This window comes from Cloeon dipterum, chromosome 2, assembly GCF_949628265.1.
Source record: "Cloeon dipterum chromosome 2, ieCloDipt1.1, whole genome shotgun sequence".
NCBI classification, from domain to species: domain Eukaryota; kingdom Metazoa; phylum Arthropoda; class Insecta; order Ephemeroptera; family Baetidae; genus Cloeon; species Cloeon dipterum.
This window is the reverse complement of record NC_088787.1, coordinates 13,122,263-13,144,693: the sequence shown is the minus strand read 5'-3', so window position 1 is coordinate 13,144,693 and position 22,431 is coordinate 13,122,263. Positions and strand designations below refer to the sequence as shown.

Sequence of the window (22,431 nt, the reverse complement as noted above, 5' to 3'; positions counted from 1 at the left end):
CGTTTACTTCTTTTTTATTCTGCTCAGCAATCAAATTGAAAAGTCGATCGTTTTGGGATTGTTGCTAACACGGCGGTGTGAATTTTGTTTTACATACGCTTAAAGTAAAACAAAACAGTGGCTGTCCAGTTTGAGAACTTGTGAGATCATTTTTTCTTCCATTTTTACTCAAAGCACCACGTCCTTAGTCAATGCCGCGCAGAGTGAAGCCATTAATTTGTAAATTTATTTTATTTTTCATTCGTTTTTTAAGTTAAAAAAATAGGTAAGTGTTTCAACGAAAATTACTTCGAAGCAAAAATGACCTATCCGCTTACTTCAATTCTTCACGGTTGTAAATTAATCTTGCAGTTCTGCACTTGGTACTCTCTACGCCACGCTTACTGATACATGAAAAGAGTGCAAGCGGCAAGGAGATTACGATTAGTAGGTGCACGAGAGCACGTAACAACAATGTTGAAAACTGCAACGTACTCGAGTGCAGTGCGTGCGGCGATTGTACTTATTTCATTGAGAATCACCGAAGGGCTCGTCTTTTCCGCTAATAGCTTTGCAGGTTGCCTGCAAGCACGCGTGCTGAACACGTACTACAAAGAAAGAAGGGCGTACACATTCATGGTGTGGTCTTTTTTGCATGCACATCAGGCTGACTGACATTGTTTCCAGCGCGGCGGCTCTTTTTCTGCTTTTTTGTGTTTTTCACTGGGCCAAAGCGCGGCTCATATAATAGATGGTGCTCGTGGGGTATTGATCTGGAAACTACACAGGCTTCACCGCAATATGCACGAGAGAGAGAGAGAGAGAGAGCCCGTTCTCTCGCTCTCCTGCATTCTAAATACATTATTCATTGTATTGTTCGGCAAATCGATCCTGACTGAAGGGAAAATAAACACAGACACGGCTGGTGCAAAGTATTCATTCAGCGCAGAAATGGAAACTTCCACTGCAGGATCCATTTCCAGCCAATTTGCGAATTAGGCTGCGGCAATCGCCAAGAAGCAGTGCTCTGTTCGCGGCAAGAAAAAGAAAAAAGAACTCGTTTTTCTTGCGAGCCGGCTTACATGGCTCAGGAAAAAATGATGTCGGAGGAGTGGTCGGATAATAAGAAGTCTTACAATAATCGCGGTAATCATAAATCCTATTGTCAGCGGCCACTTTTTTCGCAATGGCTAAAAGTCTGGAGTGCTCCAATCTACCATTTTCTTTTCTTTTCCTCCAGTAATTTGTACTGCAAAAGATTAATGGCCCGTTGTCCTTCTGCTTTCAGGAACTGATAGAAAGTTTCTTCTTCCCCAGTCGGTATTCTCCAAAGTAGTAGACTTACTTAGTAGTAGTCCAGAATTCACGTTGACACTGTCTTTGCAACAAAGAGAGGGCAACGTCGGCAGTATTTTTTCCTTGTCAAATGGCTCAAATAGGTGAGTGATCTGTGTTCCCGTTTGTATTTGAATAAAAACCATGCATTATTTCTTTTCTCCCCAGCTACTTGGAGCTGCAGTCGAGTGGCTACAAAAATGAAGTGCGTTTACACTACACCCACGGGGGCAGGACTTTTGTAGAATCGTTCCAAGTTCACTTAGCCGACGGTGTGTGGCACAGACTAGCCTTGTGGGTCAGCGGCGCCCAAGTTGAGTTATTAGTGGACTGTAAACACCACTTCAAGCGAGTGCTGCACGCGTCGCCAGACAGAAATTTTACCAACGTGTCCTCGCAGCAAAGTGATAGTGAGTTCGGAGACCAACTCGCGTTATGGCTGGGCCAGCGATACGTCAAGCACTCACTTTTTATGGTCAGTTTGGTCTAATCAAATAATCTTTTTTTGCATGAAATTTCGTTTAGTCGACCGCGGCGGAGAAATTAATTTAATAGTTCAAATTTGTTCGATTCTTTTCTATGAATTTGTAGATGTTTATTTTTTGGTTGACACAGGGCATCCTGCAAGATGTACGCGTGGTGGCTGGTCCACATGGGTACCTCAGTCAGTGCCCAAAAGTGGACTCTGTCTGCCCTACGTGCGGACAGTTTCAGCTATTGCAAGCCACCGTCGAGGACCTCACGGCGCGTGTCAACCAACTTGTACAAAAAGTAAGTTCATCGGATAATTATTTACGCACTCACCAAACTAAAAAATTTCTGTGATTTTCCTAACTGTAAAATGATGCATCTTTTCTCAAGGTACGATTTAATATTAAAAACAAAAATAATTATTTCCAGTTCTTTTGGTGAATCATTATTTTTCAATTCAAAACTGAATTCCGAATTCTAAAGGGACGCTTTATTCGTTTTTCCTCGTCCTTTATCAGTATTATTATCAAGGGCATCCACTGATCCTTGAGCTCTCACAGTAGAATTTATATTACCAGTGGGAGACATGGTATACGAGCGCGCCTAATAAATTCACCAATAATCAGCGGATTACCCCCTTAATGCGAGAGCACTCCGGGGACGGCCGCTTTTTCATTCAAGCGCAGACAATTTATCGCCCCATTAGCGAGAACGAATCAATTTGTTAACATTCTTGCTCGCTCAAAATTTGCATACTACGAATTGGTGAGCTTCAAATAAATTTTCAATGGGTTAAGGGGATTAATTAAAATACCCTCCTAAATGGAACAAGAGTCGGGGAGTTGAAAATTTTCAAATTTGAACTCTCCTTTACTTTGGAGTTTTCTGCCTCGACGTCCAGTCTAACCTTTTATTATTTTACTTATTCTCGGTCAGCTGGAAGCCACAGAAGCGAGAATAAGAGTGGTGGAGGAGTGTGATTGTCAAAAGTCCTGTAGAGTAAACGGCTCAGTACATTCTGATGGTGCTACTTGGCAGAGAGACTGCGATTTGTGTTCATGTGTGGTACGTACAAATCATTCTCGTTCTTTAATCAGTTTTCTGAACGCCGATCTTTGACCTTTTACAGAAAGGTGTTGTCCAGTGTCGTCCTGTGCAGTGTCCTGAAACGAAGTGTAAAAACCCAGTCATTGCCCCTGGCGACTGCTGTCCTAGCTGTCTAAGTAAGTGCTTTTAGGTTAAATTTAATTAGATGGTCGAACAAAAAATCGGGATTTTATTTTTTTTAAATTCAATTAATTGATAATCAAATCTCGAAAATAAAATAGAAAATCAAAGAGCGACGAGTTCATTTGTTTAGACCCAAACATGTTTCCTTTTTTCATAAATCACCCTTTCTCCACACAACTTTAAACCCTCTGGCATCAAGTCTCTTTTCTGCACCCCTTTAGCGCATCAGCTGACACTCTTGTCTTTTGTTTCCAGAGCAGTGCTACTTTAAGGGAGTTTTTTACGACCACGGCGAGCAGGTCAACAACGAGAAACAGTGCGTCGAGTGCAAGTGTGAGAACGGCGTGCTCAGGTGCACGAGGATTGACCCGCGCACCATGTGCCCTGAGCTGCAGTGCCCTCCTGAGCAGCAGTTCAGCGTGCCTGACAAGTGCTGCAAGTACTGTCCTGGTGAGCACCTGCGTTAATTTGTATAAAAAAAAATTGGCGAGAGCATGCGCATGATTAACTTTGAATTAATACGCAGTAAGCATGACTTATAATGCAAAACTGAGTCGTCAAATTAACCGTGCTTAATGACTTTTTTAATGGAGAAAAAGGGTAATTATTAATCCCTTTCAGTAAAAAAAAGAATCCGTTAAGTAGCTTTGTTAGCGTGCTGGCATGCGCGTCGTAAATAAAGCCTTCCAATTGGTGGACGTGACTGCACCTGGATCAATTAAATCTGGAATTTCAACACGAAAGCTTGTGTCGCAAACAAAATTCATTTTGTCGCGCAATTAATGACCCGCGGCTTGATCAGCCTGATTAGAAAGGCATTGAATGTCAAAGGACTCTGTGACAGCGAGTTCATGAATGAACCAAATTACCGAATTTCGCTCTCGAAATGCTGGTGGGAAGAAAATTCGGTCACGTCCACTTAGACGAGTGAAGAAATTTTCGCCATCCGGTCTGCTGCGGCCCTTTTGCCGCTAATCCGCTTGCCCTTTCATGCCCATGAATGAGCCCAATTAAACTAACGACTAACGCTGTGTTGTGTGGTGCTGCCTACTAATCAGGGACGGATTACTGCGCCAAAGGACACGTTTGCCATCCAAATGCCACTTGTCTCAACCTGCAAACCGAGTATTCCTGCCAATGTAACGCTGGCTTTCACGGCAATGGCCGCGTCTGCAAAGGTACGTATTCATTCACACGTGATATATCTATTAATTCTTTATCTATTAAAGAATTCAGTAACATTTAATAATGACCTTCAGGTGCTAAAAATAATTTTACAAAGGTTAAAAGAAGGAAATAAGAAATTTCCGAATTCTTCAAGGGATTCTGGATTTAACTTCTCCCATTTCTACTGCACCAAAATTATTTTAAACGACAAAAGATTATCTCAATGGGTGGCGGTGCGTGAGTGTTGCAACATTGTAGCGTCTGCACGCGTGTCTGGAATAATGTGAAAATGAGAACTGCCCCCTTTTATCTCGGTTGCATTCAAGAGTACAGTAGAAATTCTCGCGATCGCATTTCGCTCACGCGGACTTATCAGCAGCGTCGTCTTTTGTCTGATGTTTCTGCAGTTTTTACGCCTTGTTTTTCTAACTGACACTCTCTCATACGAATTAAGCACACCTTGATTTGGGCAATTTTTTATAATTTCGACTCGATTCGCAGACGTCGACGAGTGCAGGGAGATCGGCGGGCGGCTGGGCCACTACTGCGGCCTCAACACGATCTGCAGGAACTCGCAGGGCTCTTACAAATGCGAGTGTCTTCCCGGCTACAAACGGGTGGACGCGTTTAACTGCCGCGAGCACAACGAGTGCAGTTCTGGGGACCACAAGTGCCACCCACACGCCACCTGCATCAACACCGAGGGCAGCTACTCGTGCCACTGCAACCCTGGCTACGCCGGCGACGGTTTCGTCTGCCACCGTAAGTTCAGCAAAAATTATTCAAATTCGAGCTGTTGCTAAAATTCTAGAGCAGAGTAGTTTTTTTTAATTTTCTATATAAATTCAATGATGTTCAAGATTGCGAATCGTGTGTTTAATTAATTGGGAATTCAGTGGTTTGTTGCACAGCAGACAGTCTAACAATTTTAATATTCATTGTTTTTCAGCCGTTTGCAACGAAACTTGCCAGAACGGGGGCGTTTGCGTGGCGCCGAACGCGTGCTCGTGCCGCCGCGGCTTCACGGGGCCGAGCTGCGAGCGGGACTTGGACGAGTGCGCCCTGGGGATCGCGCAGTGCCACGAGGCGGCCACCTGCGTCAACCAGCCCGGCTGGTATTACTGCACGTGCAAACCCGGATACCGTAGTGCCTCTAGTAGTAATGGTCCTGTGTGTATAGGTGAGCACCACCTTTTGATTCCTCCTCTCGACCTCATTTCTTGACATTTGTGTCTATGATTTATCGCGCAGATGAAGATGAGTGTGCGTCAGAGAAAGCAACCTGCCATTCAACTGCAAAGTGCATGAACACGGACGGCAGTTATCAATGTTCCTGTGAGGGTCGAGGGCCTGAATGTTCATTAAGTGAGTTCTAATGTAAAGTGAATAAGCAGAAAATGTTATAAAAAATTTATTTCCTCTGATTTAAATTGAATGAAGCTCGCCCTCAGTTCCAAGCGAGCTGTTTTTACAGAAATTTTCTGCTCGACTAGTTTCGGTTGTTGGGTGATCAGGAATTTTGCTGTATTTAATTTCAGCTGAAAAATCATGATATTATCCAGTGCCTCTGCCTTTGTTGGCATCCACCAACGAATCAATGCACCATTTTTTAATAGAGGTCTCAGGTCACGTAGGCAGCCGCCGGCGAAAAAGAGTCAAAAAGTGCAGGAGAAAGAAATGTCTTCCGGCCCTTCGGACCGTTAAGCACAATCAAAATTCACGTTTAATATAACGTCAGCCGCGCCAGCCACCGCCTTAAATCTCGCGGCTGAGACCTCTATTTTATAATTATTATATTGTTCCCCTAATCCTTTTTTGCATTTCCGATTTAAGGAATGCGAAAATAAAATTGTCTCGCTTTAAATCATTTATTCTCTCCTCCATTTTAAATTGCCGTCCTATTTCCCCAAAGGTTGCATTTTCAACGGGGTGGAGGTAGCGGACGGCGGCCAGGTGACCAGCAAGTGCGAGAAGTGCAAATGCGAGGCCGGCCAAATTGTGTGCCACCGACCTAAGTGCGACTGCTTCGACCCCAAAGTCAACCACGACTGCTGCCCTGAGTGCGACTTGGCCACCCAGTGTCAACACCAAGAGCTGCACAACGTCTACTTTCGCGCTGGAGAACAATGGCTCTACAAATGCCAGACCTGCGAGTGCCTCGTGAGTTGCATATTTTCTTATTTCATATTCCCAACTTTTGGTAGCGTGGGTTTCTAACAATTTACTCTTTTTTCTTTTAAAATTACACAATCTTGTATTTTTTTTAGTAAGAAAGCAATGATTTATTCCAGACTTTAATGAGGAAAGTTTGTTTCTCGCAATTACTGGGCTTAAAGTAGAACGCTGTTTTCCTTTGAGTTCCACGGAACGAAGAGCACATTGGGGGCATAAATTTTATGGCCACTATCGCGCCTAAGCACTTTCCGCGCAGCAAGAGTAAAAGCAAATGTTTGGTTGAATAATACAAACCTCGCGGCCCACATTGCGCGCGGTTAATTTCCTATTCTCGTCCATCACAAGCTCTTTCTTTGCCGAGCAAGAAAAAAATGTATGCCACCACCACACATACACTCACACGTTGGAACTACAAAAGTGCCGCAACTCAATCGACCAAGCAACGCGTGGAGTGTGTTGTTTTTTTATTGCCGCACTGCTGCTTCCAAAGATGGGAAGCGCACCGAATCGAAATATCGGAAATGTTTTTTTTTAAATAATCAATTGGAAAGCATCATGCATTATAGAGGTTTCCTGCTTGATTTTGCGGCCTGTAGAAGTTATGCAACCTGCACGACATTTGTGTATCGAGCTTTTTCCTGCCTATTTTACAGGGGCATGGGCGTCATTACATAATCGCTGCGGTTGGACACGGGATTTTGAATGAATTTCCCAGATCACCGTGGGCGTGATTTGAACAGCATGATTTCTTGTTATTTTGATTATATTTAAATTTAAAAATTAAAGCTATATAACTGCTTATTATCAAACACACCCAAAAGAAATATACGAGCACGCTTAACTGCTTTTGGCCAAATTTTCCCATTAAGATATGCAATTATGACGTAATATAAATTTTCTTTCGCTATAAAAGGCTCTGATGTTATTCATTCGCGATTTTATTGGAACGCGAGTTGAGAGTCATCCGTCTCAGAAACAGGGTTCGCAATTCGAAAAAAAAACACTGCATTGCAAAAAACCTTTTTGCGGGTTTTTCTGCAATTTTGCGCATTTTTATAAACACATGCATCTTATTGAAGATGGAAGACCTAAAATAGAAATATAAAAAAATCAGTATAAAAGCCACTGGTTTCACCAAAAGACATTATAACACTCCATCGTAATTTTCCAAAATATCCAAATTTTTTGTCGCAAAATGTGACCTTTTCGGGAATAAATTCGAAAAAAATTCGGAAAAACCCAAAACTGTTTTTTTGTGCACAACAAAATTGGTGAACCCTGCTCAGAAGAGAAAAAACCAACATAAATATGTATATACAATTATATTTGAACAAACAGAATGACGTCATTTATCCCACTAAATTCGACTAAAAATTACGACAATCGTGCATCTCAACGTCCCTTTTAGCTTGGCACCCACAACAAACTGACACGGTTTCTTTATTTACGCTTTCAGAGAGGAGAGAGCGGTGCTCAAATTGACTGCTGGAAGATGGACTGTCCACCGGTGCAGTGCGAGCACCCTGTGGTCACCTCGGATGACTGTTGTCCGCGGTGCGAGGACGACCCGTGCACGCTGTACGAAGGCAACAGCTCGTCGCCCGGCCAGCCGTGCCCCTACGCGGGACACTACGTCGTCAGTGGCAGCGAGTGGCGCATTGCTGGCGACAATTGCACCTCGTGCCGGTGTAAAGTAAGACCAACAAACGTGCGGAAATGTCGATGACACAACTTTTAGCCAGACCATGCCATGCGCAGACACTAAAATCCTTTTAATCCTATCTACAACATTTTTTATTCCTCTCAAGGCGTTCTCTGAAAATATTTTTCCTGAAATTGCGGCAATTCGTTAAATTTTTTAATTTAAATTTGCCGGCATCTTCAAATTTTACTCTCCGCAGATTTTTGCATTTCTATAGTAATTTTAGAAATTAATAAATTCCATTTTATTCCGCGTAGAGTAATTTTCTGACTCGATAATTGATTGCAAACTGCGGATTTAAATATTTTTAGAGAAGCCTTGATTTTACAAATTCCAAAATCCTGTACATAAAACCATAATTAGAGCGCTCACTTGATAGATTTAGAGTCCATTTTCCATACCAATGAAATTTCTTATCGTCAAATACCAATACACATCACATTAAAATACAAGGGAAATCTGTGCAACAAATAAAAAAAACAGCATGGTTTTTTGCTTGCTGGGAGCGCTAACCACGCCTAACCCGTTTTTGAACTAATTCTCACTAAAATAATCCCCTGGCTAAAGTGCGAAACAAAGCATTGGTCGCCGACAATACTAAAATTTAGTGTGTGAATGTAATTTGGGCTCTCTATTTTAGGTGCCGTACTGCGACCGTCTGGTGAGCAATAGCGCGTTTTGTGTGCATCGGTAATCACTTAACCCAATCCCCTCACTCTCACTGCTGCTGCTACTAACTCTGTCTTGACTGAATCAATCATCCGCCTATTAACCATTTCTCACTCACATCTCAACAAGCGACAGTGGATTGACCAAAATTGATTGACCCCAAAATTCTATTGAGTGGCCGGGAATCCGTTTTTTACTATACTCTCACTTTCTATATTTGATGCATGTTTTTACTGGAATTCTTGCGAAATTACTCTTGATATGCACTTAAATAATAAAACCAGAGTATACTTATTCAAAAAAAATAAAAAAAAAATAAAAAAATAAAGAATTTGATCCACTAACCGTCTATACCTGGTTTTTTTCTTTGAAAGTTGCATATCAGATTGCACCGTGTGAGATGTACGTGTATCAATTGATCAGCAATTATAAAATCTAATTAAATCTTGATTCGACCAGCACCATCGCCTGTTGCGCAGACAGCTCTTAAGAAATATTCACTGTAGTTGCGATTAGTTTGAGAGTTGTCTGCGGTAAGGATTAAAGGATAGGCGCGCGCTGGTGACTAACTTTCAATTTACACGACAACACTTAAATCGCAAACACCAAAATCACTTCTCTCATGACTTTTGGGCACAAAACTTCACATCTGATTGGCGCACGCTGGCACTATTTGACTTCACTTGCGACAGACTTGACTCAGTGTGGCCTCTTGCCTGCGCCTCGGATTGCAGATTTTATTTTTCAATCAAGTTAAATCAATAAACTCTGCAATCCGACGGCCTCTAGCGATTGTTCGGTGTTGCTGAATGTTTCGAGATTCACGTCAGACTCACACAACTTGTCATAGCTTGCACGTAGCTTTTGCAGAGCTGTCTAAAATCAATATCTGCACTCTGTAGGCTGGAGAGCGCGTCGCTTGACTGTGATAGAAACGCTTTTGGCGCTTGGCTACCCAAATAACTGGGATTAACTCCAAAACAGGTTTTTTCAAAAATGAAAATATTGAGTTTTATTTTGGTCAACTCAAAATCGTAAAATCGCAAATGCACGATTTTTCATTATTTTGTAATTTTCGCTGAACGAAAATTGATTAAACCTGCTGGATATTGATTTTGGATCGGCACCGCTACGAGACTGAATTTTGATGTTCACTCTTTTTTATCTGCAATATGCACAGTACACTTTCAAAGCCGAGCGCCGCCCGGCAGACCGCAGTGCTGATGTGAGTTCTCCTGTTGCAGGATGGACGGCTCTGCTGCAGTTATGGCAACCAGTGCGTTGGTACTGCTAATCTCGTGGACGACGGCCTCGAGCAGCAGCAGCAGCAGCAGCGCCCCGAGCCGCCCCCGGCCGTGTCACAGCAGCCCCCAGCACCGCAAGCACTGGCTGATCCGAGCGGTCGGGGACCGGCGAACCCGCCGTCGGCGCCACCGCCGCTGCCGCTACCGCTCGGTAGCAGATAAGCCGCAGCGGCAGACCCTCAGCAGGCCGCCGATATTTATTAACAATTGTACATTATTAGAAGGGGTGAAGCCTTCATTCCAACAGACTGATTAATATGTAAAATGTAATGTTAAAATCGAGTACACTATATGCTAAACTGCGAATTCTGAGAGGAAAGTCGCCGAGGTCCGCTTTCAGGGAGGGTGCCATGCGCTTTGAAAGTTGATTTAGTTTGTTAGGTTTTCGAGTAATTTAATGGCACCGTCCGTCGTGAAGAACGGAGGGAAATTTGAAGAAAAACCATCGAGAAAATTAACATTCCTCTCTTTCTCTTTCTGATAAATAGGAAGTTTTAATCTCATGAATGAATTGTTACTGTGCAGGTGTTGTCAAAAATAATACAAACACAAGGAAATGCAAAAGATTTCACTCTTACACACACACATACATACACATACACACACATATACTAAAAGAACTCAAATTTCGAGGCATGGAGTTTTTTAATGTAACCGCGCAACTTGGAAAAATGAATTTGGCGCGTGTCGAAGCAGTGAATTTCGACAAAAAGCAGGCAGCTACTAGTCAAATTTGTGATTGGTCAAATACTGACTTCCAACGCAAACACGTTTTGGATCGTTCTGTTTTGTTTCCTCTGTAATTTGAAAACTTTGGGTCGAATTTCTGCTGAATATAAGTGGAAAACGCGTAGCTCTGGGCCTTCAAATTTGTGTGTTAAATTTGTCGATTGCCTGATAAAGATGTCGCTCTATGAAAATCCAAAGTGTCTTCCTACTGAAAGGTACTAAACTATGTGAGACAAAAATCGATATCAAGAACTTGTTTTCGAACTATAAAATGTGCATTCAATCGCGAGAGCTGGGAGAAGCAATTTTTCGAACAAAAAAAATGGCGATGTAACTCTAAGCTAAGCATGCTCGTTCAATTTCAAAAGAGAAGCTAAAATACAACCTTTATCCTTGACTGAAAACATTAAATTGAGCGTGATGGAATGAATATCATCTCTGTCTGATCGGCAATAGAGAAGAAAAAGACTAAATCTATGATTCTCAAAGTAGTCTTTCGTATTTTGTTAAATCCAAAGAAGTCAATCTCAGTCTCTCGGTTTTGTTGCAAAAGAAACACTAACGTAGCGCGTGCGAACCACCGCAACAGCTGCCTAGAGATTAGTATTTTCAAATAAAATTACTCGAAAGTAAAATTTTGAACACACAATAGTGCATAGTTGACAGACGTTCGCTGCATATCCAGAAAATTATCTAATAGGGGTCAATTACGAACAAACTTTCGCCTCTCGGTTTGGCAAAATCTCGGTCGAGCACAAATTTAATGCGTCTGTGCAGCGCAATAGTCGTGATGCATTTTAACATAGCACTACCATGCTTCAACTAAAATCCCATCTCAAGAAAAACACGAATGAAAATTCAGCTGTTAAATAACGAACTTAAATTAAATATATGCTCCTTTCATCATCTAGTCCGTCAGAGCTGTTATAGTCTCTGATCTCAGCCGAAGCTAAGGAAAATTTTCGGATCACACGCAGACACAGACACTGAAATGGAAAAAAAACACGATGCAAAGCAATGAACGTGCGCGTTGAGTTGGTTTTCTTCACAGGCCTATTACTTAAGGAAACACCATGTACGAAAATCTGTCTGTAAATAATGTCGATTCTTCTTTCAAATCTGAAGATTTGTAAATAATTAAGGGAAATATAAGCCAGACTTAAATTAAAAAGAAAATTATATAATAATGATATTGAAAAAAGAACAAAGTAGCAGAGGATAATTCCGGAAGTTACTTAATCACGCAGGTTCATTCATTCTTGCTAAAGGAACGAAATCCAAATCCATCGTTGTTGGATCAAAACGGGATACAAACTGGAAAATGAATGAACGCATGGCATCTCGTTGACATAATTTAGGTTTGTCTCCACGTTGGTTTGTCGCAAACGTTTAATTCACGAGCAGAGATGATCTGCGGTTATGTACGATGCCGATTTTCAAATCACTAAAAAACACAGACACACGCGGACACGCATCTTTTGGTATTAACAGATCTAATAATTATCATTGCCTTTGTTGTAAAAAGAATGTGTGCCAATTATTATTACTATGAATAAAAACGAAGGATGATAGAAGATATCAGCATTTTCTTTCTCAACTCCTTCAAAATCGATTGATTTAAATTAGAAACCTCCCCTTTTGTTGCTATTTAAAACGTTTCATTTTAAATAATTGCTCATGATTTATAATTATGATAATTATCAAAAGTTTTATCAGTGTTTATTTCATGTCCAGTTTGAAAACAACTGGAAAAAATCATCGAATTTGAAATTGTGTGTATTTCTTCTTTCCCTGCTCTTTTTAGAAAATGTAATCAATTTATCGTGACACTTGAAATAATGTTTTCATTATCATTTATCCTCTTACGATGTATTTTGATAATTCGTGATTACCGAGCGCAACAGAGTTTGCCATGCGAGGAAATTACTGCATCAGCTAGGAGTACATTCTAATAAAACACGTCTCAATTACCATCGACAGGTGTCGCGCAGAACAATTAGTATGCGCATAAAGGGGTATTTATTAGAGAGAGAGCGTGTGTGTACAGTATAAGATTCCAGCCTCTTAACATAATTAAATTGACTTAATTAAGGGAGCGTTCTCTCATCTTAATGCATCGAGTGATGGGAAATTAATAATAAATCAATTAAATCAAACACTCCTGGGAAGACCGAGTGTTTTCAGTATTCGTATTCCGGATGCGGTGCGCCTGGAAAGCGTGCCGGAATGTACAGTCGATATGCGGTGTCCCGGTGTCCATCCAAGTCCTGAAAGAATGATGACAAAAATTTATTACATAATTTCCCTATGGAAATTCCCAAAGTTAGTAGAATTAAATATTTTTTCTGTTTTAAACTGACAAACACTAAAACTTTAATGCGTCTTTGGTCGACTTCCTTTTATCCCCCAGTCACTTTAATCAATTGAGTTTCATATTTAATTAAAAGCAAGCCTTACATTTTTGTTGAGTTTCGTGTTAGGGGCAAACACGAACGAAATTCAGCTTTATTCTGACCAATAACAAAATTTATTAAGCCATGCAATTTTATGCAAAGAAAAAGTACTAGAAAAAGATCACCTTGAATTGTTTCATTTTAAACACCTGAGATAAAAAAAGAAACTCGAATTAACCTGTTCATTGCTCGCGACTTGAGGTGCGGGGACCGCCAATTCTCTAACTTCTGGCGACGCTGTTGCAGCTTGTCTGAAATCAGATTCACGTTCAACTGGCAGCCTGTAACATTTTTTTAAATATTTTGAAATCATATACACGTTTGATAGATTTATATTAAATTCAAAAATAAAATTATGTGACTCTATGGTGATAGGCGTTTGTTAAAAAAGTACACACCTGTGATGATGTTGGACGATGTTAACGAATCGTCCTAGCCCCGGGTCTGACCTTTTAGCGGCCACTCCGCGGCAAATGGGTGCAAAGACAAACCTCCTAGAATGTAAAAGGTTTTTTTAAGAAATTTTCACTATTTTCCGTTTCTTTGTAGATTTTCAGGATTCTATTCTTCATGTGAGCTAGCATGATGATGAATATCTCCCGTTAGTAAAAAAAGATTGTAAAAGTCTTATGAGACTTGAGACTATCATCAAAAGAATTGTGCAACTTGCCGAAACTTCTTAAAAGGCAATATTTGCTTGCTAGAGAAACAACCCTCATGTATTCAGGAAATGAAATCGGCTGTTATATGTGCACAGCGGCGGCCGGCCGACCGGCAGACACAGACGAAATTAATAAAACCAGGATAAATCGCCAGCCTACGCAGGACCGGACAGCAGCACTTTCTTTTTGATGCGCGTGCTGCCGCATTATTATTCGGACCAATCTCTGGCGTTTCCAAATAATAAAGAGTGATGGCCGTCTTTGTGCGAGATCATGCGGTGGTTGGGCTGGTAAATGCATTGCTCTGTTTTCATTAGGTGTACTCACCGACAGTCAATTGCTCTTTTTTGTTGGTGGGAGGCCGAGATTGCGGCCAGCAGCACACAAGCGGCCAGCAACACCCGCGGAACCGATGTCACCGAAGTCGCCATTGAAGGAAGCTGCAAATCGCTCACAATCAGGCACAAAAAATTATATTGCTGGATTTCGCCGCTTGACCTAGAAGGAGATCAAAGGCACCAAAGGAACGCGATGCCCGCTGTTTAAAATTCATGAACTCCATGATTTTCCATTGATCATTTTGACCTGAATATCTACAACTGCAATTTTCTTTCGGATTGGCATTGCAAAGTTCCAAGCACTGCTTCAATTTTCCGCCTTTACATGCTCAGTTAATGCAAGAAATGCTCAATTTCGCTCACAAAAGCTGACTTGATATTGCCTGCAGCGCACTGGCGGCCAAGGTGCGTGAAAGGAAGAATAGGCCATCCCGCCAAGCGCGGGCGTCTAGCAGGTTGCATATAACTTCGACGGGCATGGAAGTTGCAGGCGAAAGCATAACTTTCAATCTTTTCAAAACTGGCGATGAATGGAAAGGTGAGAAGCCACCAATACTCTCAGACTTGCACATAACCAACTTTTTGCATATCACGGGCTTCAGAAAGTTATCTTTTTATTTCACGGTATTCGCCTCCACGATATAATTTGTAATTTTATTGGCAACTTGTGCTGCTTGCCGCTTGCAGGTTCCAGAAAAAAGAAACTTTCGGGATTCAATAAGGGGTGTAATCTGTTAAAATGGCACGAAACACATTCCAGGATCCTCTATTTTTATTGGTTGTAAATTGTAAGACGGCCTGAAATTTATACGGGCCTTTCTGGACTTCCTATTTTCATTAGAGAATCAAATTGTGCAGGTTTAGTCTATTAAGAAATGCTACAGTCGTCTGAGTCCAAACATATACTAAACCTTTGCGAGAAACTCTGATTATATTAACTTGCCAAAAATTGAAATTGTAATCCCTGAAAAATAACTATATCTCTTTGTTGGATTTCCAAATCTATATTTATTGCTGAAAACCTTAAAAACCAATGCTCCTGGAGTTGTTTATCAAAATAAAACACACGGATGTTTTTATTTCATTTACAGGCACTCTTTGAGACAAATAAATTTACGTTATTGGCAGGATTTAATAAATAATGTTAACATTACAGTTTCATCCGGAACTTTTGTTTTAGAATGAGAAGACTGCACCGGTAGCATAATGTTTAGATGTTTAAAGGAAATAGAAATTGTAGATATAAACAGAATTATATGACCGTACAATTTTGGGGGGAAATCATGCCGTCTTGAGATTTTATTTTTCCTATTTAATATCTAAATTCAAATATTATATCGCTCCGAATCGAAGGACTTGAATCTGCCCAGGTTTCTGGCATTGGTGCCGGTTAAAATAAAGAACTAACCGCTTGCGCCAAGCAATTCCGGATTAAGAAATAGGATCGCTATAAAAGAACTGGAACCTTTTATGCCAAGAAATAGATCTCCGTGCTTGTTTTGCCAAGAATACGATCGAGTTAATCCGTTTTTTGTCTCTTTTCACAATACCCTTAACTTTCTTCCTGCTAGAAGAGTACGAGAAAGCAAAGTTTTCTAGATGATTAGAATTATTTAATTTTTCCCTTGCCACACTTGTGAAAGAGACTGGCTCCAAAAAGTAAAAAATAAAATAGCGCAGGAGAAGAAGGAAGATGCTCACCTGTGCTGCCTGTGTTGATGTCACCGGAGGCTGGAAGCGATAGAGGGTGCAAACGCGATCGCCAAGGCGCTTATATGTACCTGCGGCGGGCGGCGAGAAAAACGTTCGAGCGCCGCATATGCGCGCAACCAAAGGTATTAAGAGCAGATTTCAGGGGGCCGCTCTTCTTCTAGGCCTCTCACGTACCAACCGGCACTGAATGTATAACGCCCACGCGCAGCTTACACATATTGCTTGTTTTGCATGCAGGTGACAAAGACAATCAACGCAACACGTTATCTAATTAAACGACACATTTATCAAAAAAGTTTCGCTCTCAAAGCGACGCGCGAGGAGAAAAAGCGCGTCTTTTGAGCACATCTACTCAAAGCTCAACTCGCAATATGAAGCATCCTCAAAACGCAATTTCATGAGGCACCTTGTACATGTGTGTGCTGGAGGAACTCATTATTTCTTATTCCTTTTCAATGCTGCATGAAATTTATAATTGCAAACAAATCTTATTGAGATAATAAAATTTACATGCTGCCAACAATCTCCAGTTCAACGAGAAGAGGGCTTGATTAATATCATGACTTTTTATCATTCAAACCTTTTATTAACTAATTAAGACCTTGCTCTTTTTTGTTAACTAGAATATCTAGTTTTCGTTTAAAGTAACAAAATAATTTAAAAACAGAAATAACCTGACCATTTCTCATGAAAATTTACCATCTTTCCATTCAGATATCTTAGTTCAGCTGTAATCTTAATTCAAATTATGAATAAATTATTATTACCACGGTGGCTATTTATACCGAGCTATTTTTTCCACTGTTCGTTTCCTCGTGCGAAGCCAATTGCATTCTTTCGCACCTAGGTACATTCAGAGGTGACGGCGTATTGATGACAATCGAAGAAGATGAAATTCAAACTCATCGTGTGACGAGAGTGCAGTGGACGGGATAGATGTTTTTCCGCCATTCTCCGCCGCATTCATGAACCTAACAAGATTGTTAGACCCTTATAGGTGCAACACGTGTGGGTCTTGGGGGAGAGTCGATTCGCCTAAGGAGCGTTTGATGATGGCTCTCCCAAGGGATATGTGCAGCCCACGCAAGAATGGACCGTACTATGCAGCACAAGCACTATTCCAGCTAACCGGAAAGTAAAATACTAGCAATAGTCGGAGTAAAAGGAATTTTAGGTTGAAATTTGCACTAGCAAGATCAAGTCTAAAATATTGTGAAATTGCATCAAGGTTGATTTTGGTATTTTTTTTTTAACCTAGCAAGTTAATGTGTTTAAGAAAATAAGTAGGACAAATAGAAAAAATCTATATAAATACATTTTAACCTTTATTTGATACAATAATACATTTTACAAAATGTAATCGTAATTCAAATCCATACCAACACAACTTTTCGACAAAGAAATAAAGTTTTTCACCATCAAAAACTGTAAAAATTGATTATTTTACTCTCCATTTCTTAAAGATACAATTATATTTCGACAAACTGTGAGACTAAACAGGATTTATAAAAATCAAATCAAGAACCGATATTAATGCGAGCAATTGTCACATATTAAAAGAACTAAAAAAAAGTTTAAAGCTATAATTATTCATTTTTTAATTCCTTAATCATTATTTACAGACTTTTCAAGCAAGCCGACGCAGAGCTTAACTAAGTCCTCCAATTGGTAGAGAACAAACTGTGGTTATAATCTCGGTTACGGGGTGTAAACGAATTATCTGTTCTGATATTAATGTCAGCACCATTTTCCAAAAGCAACTTGACCAATTCTGAATGTCCTTTGGCCGCAGCAATCATCAGAGCTGTTTTACCGGATTTCATGGTTGCATTCACGTTCAAGCACTTTAGGCCCAGAATGAATTTTGCTGTGGCCAAATTTCCAGAAACACATGTCTGGTGGAGTGCGTTCCCTCCATCTTTTGTCAGAACATCAAATCCTAGTCCGATATCTAACATGAACTGGCAGTTTTCAGGAGTGGAGAATTGTGCTGCTAAAACCATACCACCCAAATTGAATTTATCTGTGTCATGGATGTTTGCCCCCAGCTCGATCAAAAACTTTTTTACCTCTAAACTCTCATGTCTAGATGATTTTATCCAAGCAGTTTTCCCGTTGATATTACGTCTTTTTAAGTCGTACTTCCCAAGTGATACGAGATATTTAATCTTGTCAAGGTCATCGCAGTCGCATGCTCTTTGAAATGGATCAGTTAACATATTGTCTAAGACGTTCAAATCGGCCCCGCGTTCTACTAACAACTTTAGAGTCTCTACATTTGCCCTTTTACGTAATGCTGCTGCAAGGCATGGAGTAAATCCATGAACTCCGCGTAAGTTTATATCTGCTCCAGCATCGAGTAAACACTCAATTTCTTTTAAATTATTGTTACTAGTTGCAAAATAAAGTGGGTAATAGCCCTCTGAGGTCTTTCTATTCACATCAAACTTGCCTAAGTTTAGCAAGTACTTAACAACATCCAAATTACCGTATTTCGCAGCTAAGAATAAGGCATCAAACTCATCAGAGTTTTTCGCGTTCAAGTCAGCACCCTTTTCGACGAAAAACTTGAACACCTCCAATGACCCTATCGCAGCTGCGGGCAGTAACGGAGTATTTCCTCTCCAATCTCTGTCATTGATGCTTATGCCTTTCTCATATACGTATTCGAGTAAATCTAAACGGTTTGATCTTACAGAGTAATGCAAAAGATTCTGTTTGGACCTGTTTTTCTCTTCAATATCAAAAATCTTTTGCTCGGCTAAATATTGGACCACGCCTAGGTTACCAGCAATGCAGGCAACCTGCAAAGCATTTTCTTCGATTATTTCTTCCTTTACATTTGTGGCTTTTGTGTCAACACCACTGTCAACAAGCAGCTTGCACATTTCAACGTCTGCTTCTAAAGCAGCGATATGAAGAGACGTTAACCCTAATTTCGTTTTTAGGTTCAATAGCCGTTTGTCTCCCCATTCAATCAGCAGTTTAACAGATTGTATATCACCACTTCTGACAGCATAGTGGAGTGCAGTCCAGCCGTTTTTTCTTGTTTTTGCTGGGTCTTCTCCTTTCTCCAATAGGCTTTTCACGAGAGGCGAATTCCCACTGCTGGCTGCTGAATGAAGTACATACATTTCTTCGTCTTGTGGTTTATCAGCCTTAAGATTTGGCCCCTGAAGCTCGGCATGGCAGGATTCCATTTCCTCAACAAGGTCGTCATCGTTGTCACTTTCGTGCATGTTGGCCAATACTATATAATATGGTTTGAACACACGGATTAGCAAATAATAAAATTTTAGCCCTGCAAACCAAACATTATACATGGGCCAAAATATCACATGCACACCACTCTGAGCAGTTTTTTGTTAATAAGCAATTATTGCCAAAATGATGGGTTCACTTATGCCAATCACACAACATATGATAATTCTGAATACATAATCATTTTTTTATTAGATAAGTTTTAAAGCAGTTACTTTAATGAGAGCATTGATAATTTTTTATCTCTTGCACGCCTTTATGAACCACTTACTACTCTTACTTGTCACTTTAGCCATTTTTAGTAAAATCTGTTGAACAGTTACAATGAAATGATTTTTCACCGTACATATTTGGACGGCGAGGCTGAGATAGACGCGATGGCGAGGGAAATGTTCAGCCAAGAAATGCCGAATTCGGATGGCGAGAGCGCCGGTTCTTTCTGTCAAATTAACGCGTACCGACATCGGCGCTCACTCATTCTCGTTTCGAACAAAGGAATCTCCTCAAGCCCTTACCGGAAATTATCAATCAATTTATTTAAACACAAGTTGTGTACAACAGATTATATGATAATAAATTGGGTCAGTCATTTAGCTGGTATATAATTTTGCAGCTTGGGTCAGACTCATCTGATTTCTATCACAGCTCAGAAAATGATAAATGTCCATCCATGCTCTTTATCACAAGTTTACAAGCACAGTCTGGAAGGGCTTAACTATGGAATTCTTTTATTTTACACAGAAGATAATGGAAGCCGTGACAAACGCATGCCGTGTTAATGCATTCTCTATTTTCCAATTTTCAAAGCTGTGTAAAATTCATGTGAAACTAATTTTTTCGTTCGGAATGTGAAATTAAGTGTCCTAAAATTTCATGTGTACGCTAGATCAAAACTTTATTTAAAATCAATTCTTAAGAAAATGAATATAAAAACGGAAACAACTGCTACCACCAACAGACTAAAATAATTTAATATTATAAGACTTTCCTCTTGGCTAGCTATGTATATCCTATGTAAATTAAAGAGAAATACTTTGTAAGTTAATTTTATGAAAATTTAATTTAATCTTTTTTTAACACTAAATATCAAGAAAAATACAGTTATTTATTGGTAGTTTGAAGTGCAATAAATAGTTTTGGCGAAAATTGATGCCCATGGCTTAACATGAAGAAACCGTGTAAAAAACAGGGTTCGCAAAAACCGGCATTTTTCCGGAAAAACCCACTGCATTGCAAAAACTGTTTTTTGAGGGTTTTTCTGCAATTTTGCGAATTTTTCCGAAACACATGCATTCTTATGGAAAATAAAAATTCTCATGATGGATGACCAAAAATAGGGATTTTTCAAAATCACCAAAATCAGTATTAGAGCCACTGGTTCCTCCAAGAGACTAAAAATTTTAACTCTCAGCATAGTTTTCTGAAATTTCAGACTCTTTTCAAGCGAAAATTGACTATTTTCGGGTTAAGTTCGGAAAAGTGCGGAAAAACCCAAGATTGGTGGTTTTTTCCAGCCGGTTTTTTGCGCATAAAAAACAAGTGGTGCATTTTTGCGCATTGCAAAATTGGCGAACCCTGGTAAAAAATATAACATATCTTTCTTAAAACCCTGCAAGAGCAAGATTGACTCATATCTATGCACCTGCGGAACACCGCGACCTCGAGGTGCCAGGTGCCAGAAAAGTCAGACACAGACAGACTTTCATAAAAAAGCGAGAATCGCATTCAGGGGCATGCATAACGCGGCCCATCGCTCATCGCCGTCCCTGGTAAGAACCGATTTTGTGTAGTGTAGTTGTAGATAGTTTTTTAGTTTAATGCGGAACGGCATACTATCCTATAAAGGTCATGTGATTTTAAAACCGCACGAGCAATATAATGACAAGTAGTATCATTATGCGTGCAATTATTTTCAAAGAATAGAAATAGTTAGATTTTAATGAAAAAAAATAATTATGGAATATTTTTTGGTAGTTTAAGCCTTTACTTACATAGCACGGGAAGTAGTCAGATGATCAAAAAACAGCCCGTTATTCTGGCTCCACCTCCGTTTTCTCTCTTCCTCGGTTGTTCAAGGTAAAGGCAGAGGCTTCTACGTTCTCAAGAATTGACGAAGAGAATAGAAGCACGTCGCGCGATACAAAAAGTAAAAACTCGATTTTCAAAAAGTCTAGTAGCCTCTTACTACAAACAGCTCGCACAGTGCATCTCACAAGAGAGGCTTGGTGACGCTTATGTGTGTGAGCGTTGCGTTTCGCTGAGTGCCTTTATATGCTTATATTATTATCTTTAGAGGCTGACGTAGCAAAAAGAAGCAAGAAGTGTGATTTAAAAGAAGTGAAAAGAATAGCTACGTTCATTTGACAATATAATATATATATAGGCTACTGACACTTCAATATTAGATATTTTTCTAATTTTACAGTTCTTGCGCTCCGTTTATTTTTATATTGAGTAATCCTGATTAATATTTCCACACCACACTTTGGAGCACATTACACCAAACCACCCCTTCGCCTGGTAATGACCACCCGTCTTACAATTATAGCACTCGCTTGCCTTATATGGCCCACGTTTGGTCCGAGATTCGCTGCAGCATGCCTGTAGCGTCCATTGAAATGATTTTTATGAAATATTTTTTTAATAAAAATAAACCAGAAACAGTTCGAATAACTTCATAATATTGTTACGTCGCCGCCTCCTCATCTTACTTACTGCTTTTACAAGCTAATACAAAATTAATTTGGTGATTCCCCAAAGATAAGATTAAATCACTCCTCCACCTCCTTTGCTGTACGGAAATCATGACTTTCGTTAAGTGGATTTTTTCTTGACCAAACTCGACCTCTTTCAAATAGAGGTTAATAAGTGAAATGCTTTTTCCTATAGCAATGAAGAGTGGGATGTCATTTGAAGAATACTTTTCTCTGGGCCGGCTTTTAAACAATCTGGAGCATTCTAAAAATGTTCCTGTTTCGTTGAAATGGAATAATAAATCACACATTGATGATTAAAATTGAAATATGATACAATTTATATATTTGATGTAATAAACGTTTTTGCAAATCAAAATTTGGTGTTTGGTGGTGTTAATGCAAATACAAAAAGCATTCATACTTTTCAACGAAATACTTTTAAAGGTTGCGCGTTTGAGTTGATGGTTCCCGGGTTTCCTAAGGAACATGCAGCCCACGCAAGAATAAAAAACCTTACTATATTTCCAGCACAATAAGCATTATTCCC

The 22,431-nt window shown here is 40.0% G+C and overlaps 2 protein-coding genes across 6 annotated transcripts in view; one reads left to right on the top strand and one right to left on the bottom strand.

The window, feature by feature from the left end:
• The window catches only part of LOC135935683 (protein kinase C-binding protein NELL1-like), a 29,655-nt gene extending 17,318 nt beyond the window's left edge, over positions 1–12,337 (top strand). The window contains exons 3-16 of one of the 4 annotated variants that reach the window (XM_065478192.1): positions 1,268–1,418; positions 1,483–1,789; positions 1,930–2,085; positions 2,722–2,850; positions 2,915–3,008; positions 3,271–3,465; positions 4,074–4,193; positions 4,684–4,944; positions 5,132–5,362; positions 5,434–5,547; positions 6,095–6,342; positions 7,814–8,050; positions 8,700–8,720; positions 9,973–12,337. In XM_065478192.1, the coding sequence (XP_065334264.1) occupies positions 1,268–1,418; positions 1,483–1,789; positions 1,930–2,085; positions 2,722–2,850; positions 2,915–3,008; positions 3,271–3,465; positions 4,074–4,193; positions 4,684–4,944; positions 5,132–5,362; positions 5,434–5,547; positions 6,095–6,342; positions 7,814–8,050; positions 8,700–8,720; positions 9,973–10,194 (2,486 nt within the window). In that variant the 3' untranslated portion in view covers positions 10,195–12,337. Of the gene's footprint in view, positions 1–1,267; positions 1,419–1,482; positions 1,790–1,929; positions 2,086–2,721; positions 2,851–2,914; positions 3,009–3,270; positions 3,466–4,073; positions 4,194–4,683; positions 4,945–5,131; positions 5,363–5,433; positions 5,548–6,094; positions 6,343–7,813; positions 8,051–8,699; positions 8,750–9,972 lie in introns of all 4 variants that reach the window. The other 3 variants (XM_065478190.1, XM_065478191.1, XM_065478193.1) reach the window with 3 other exon arrangements.
• Positions 12,338–12,787: 450 nt separating this feature from the next.
• Positions 12,788–16,288, bottom strand: LOC135935473 (uncharacterized). 2 transcript variants are annotated; one of them, XM_065477819.1, is made up of 5 exons: positions 15,916–16,288; positions 14,204–14,316; positions 13,613–13,708; positions 13,393–13,495; positions 12,788–13,028 (listed from the first exon to the last, which is right to left on the bottom strand). In XM_065477819.1, exons 2-5 carry the CDS (start codon positions 14,305–14,307, stop codon positions 12,942–12,944), a joined length of 390 nt encoding a protein of 129 aa, XP_065333891.1. In that variant the 5' UTR covers positions 14,308–14,316; positions 15,916–16,288; the 3' UTR covers positions 12,788–12,941. The 2 variants fall into 2 exon arrangements, with proteins under 2 accessions (XP_065333891.1, XP_065333892.1); XM_065477820.1 differs by having other exon boundaries at positions 13,393–13,465; positions 15,916–16,282.
• Positions 16,289–22,431: the final 6,143 nt, after the last annotated feature.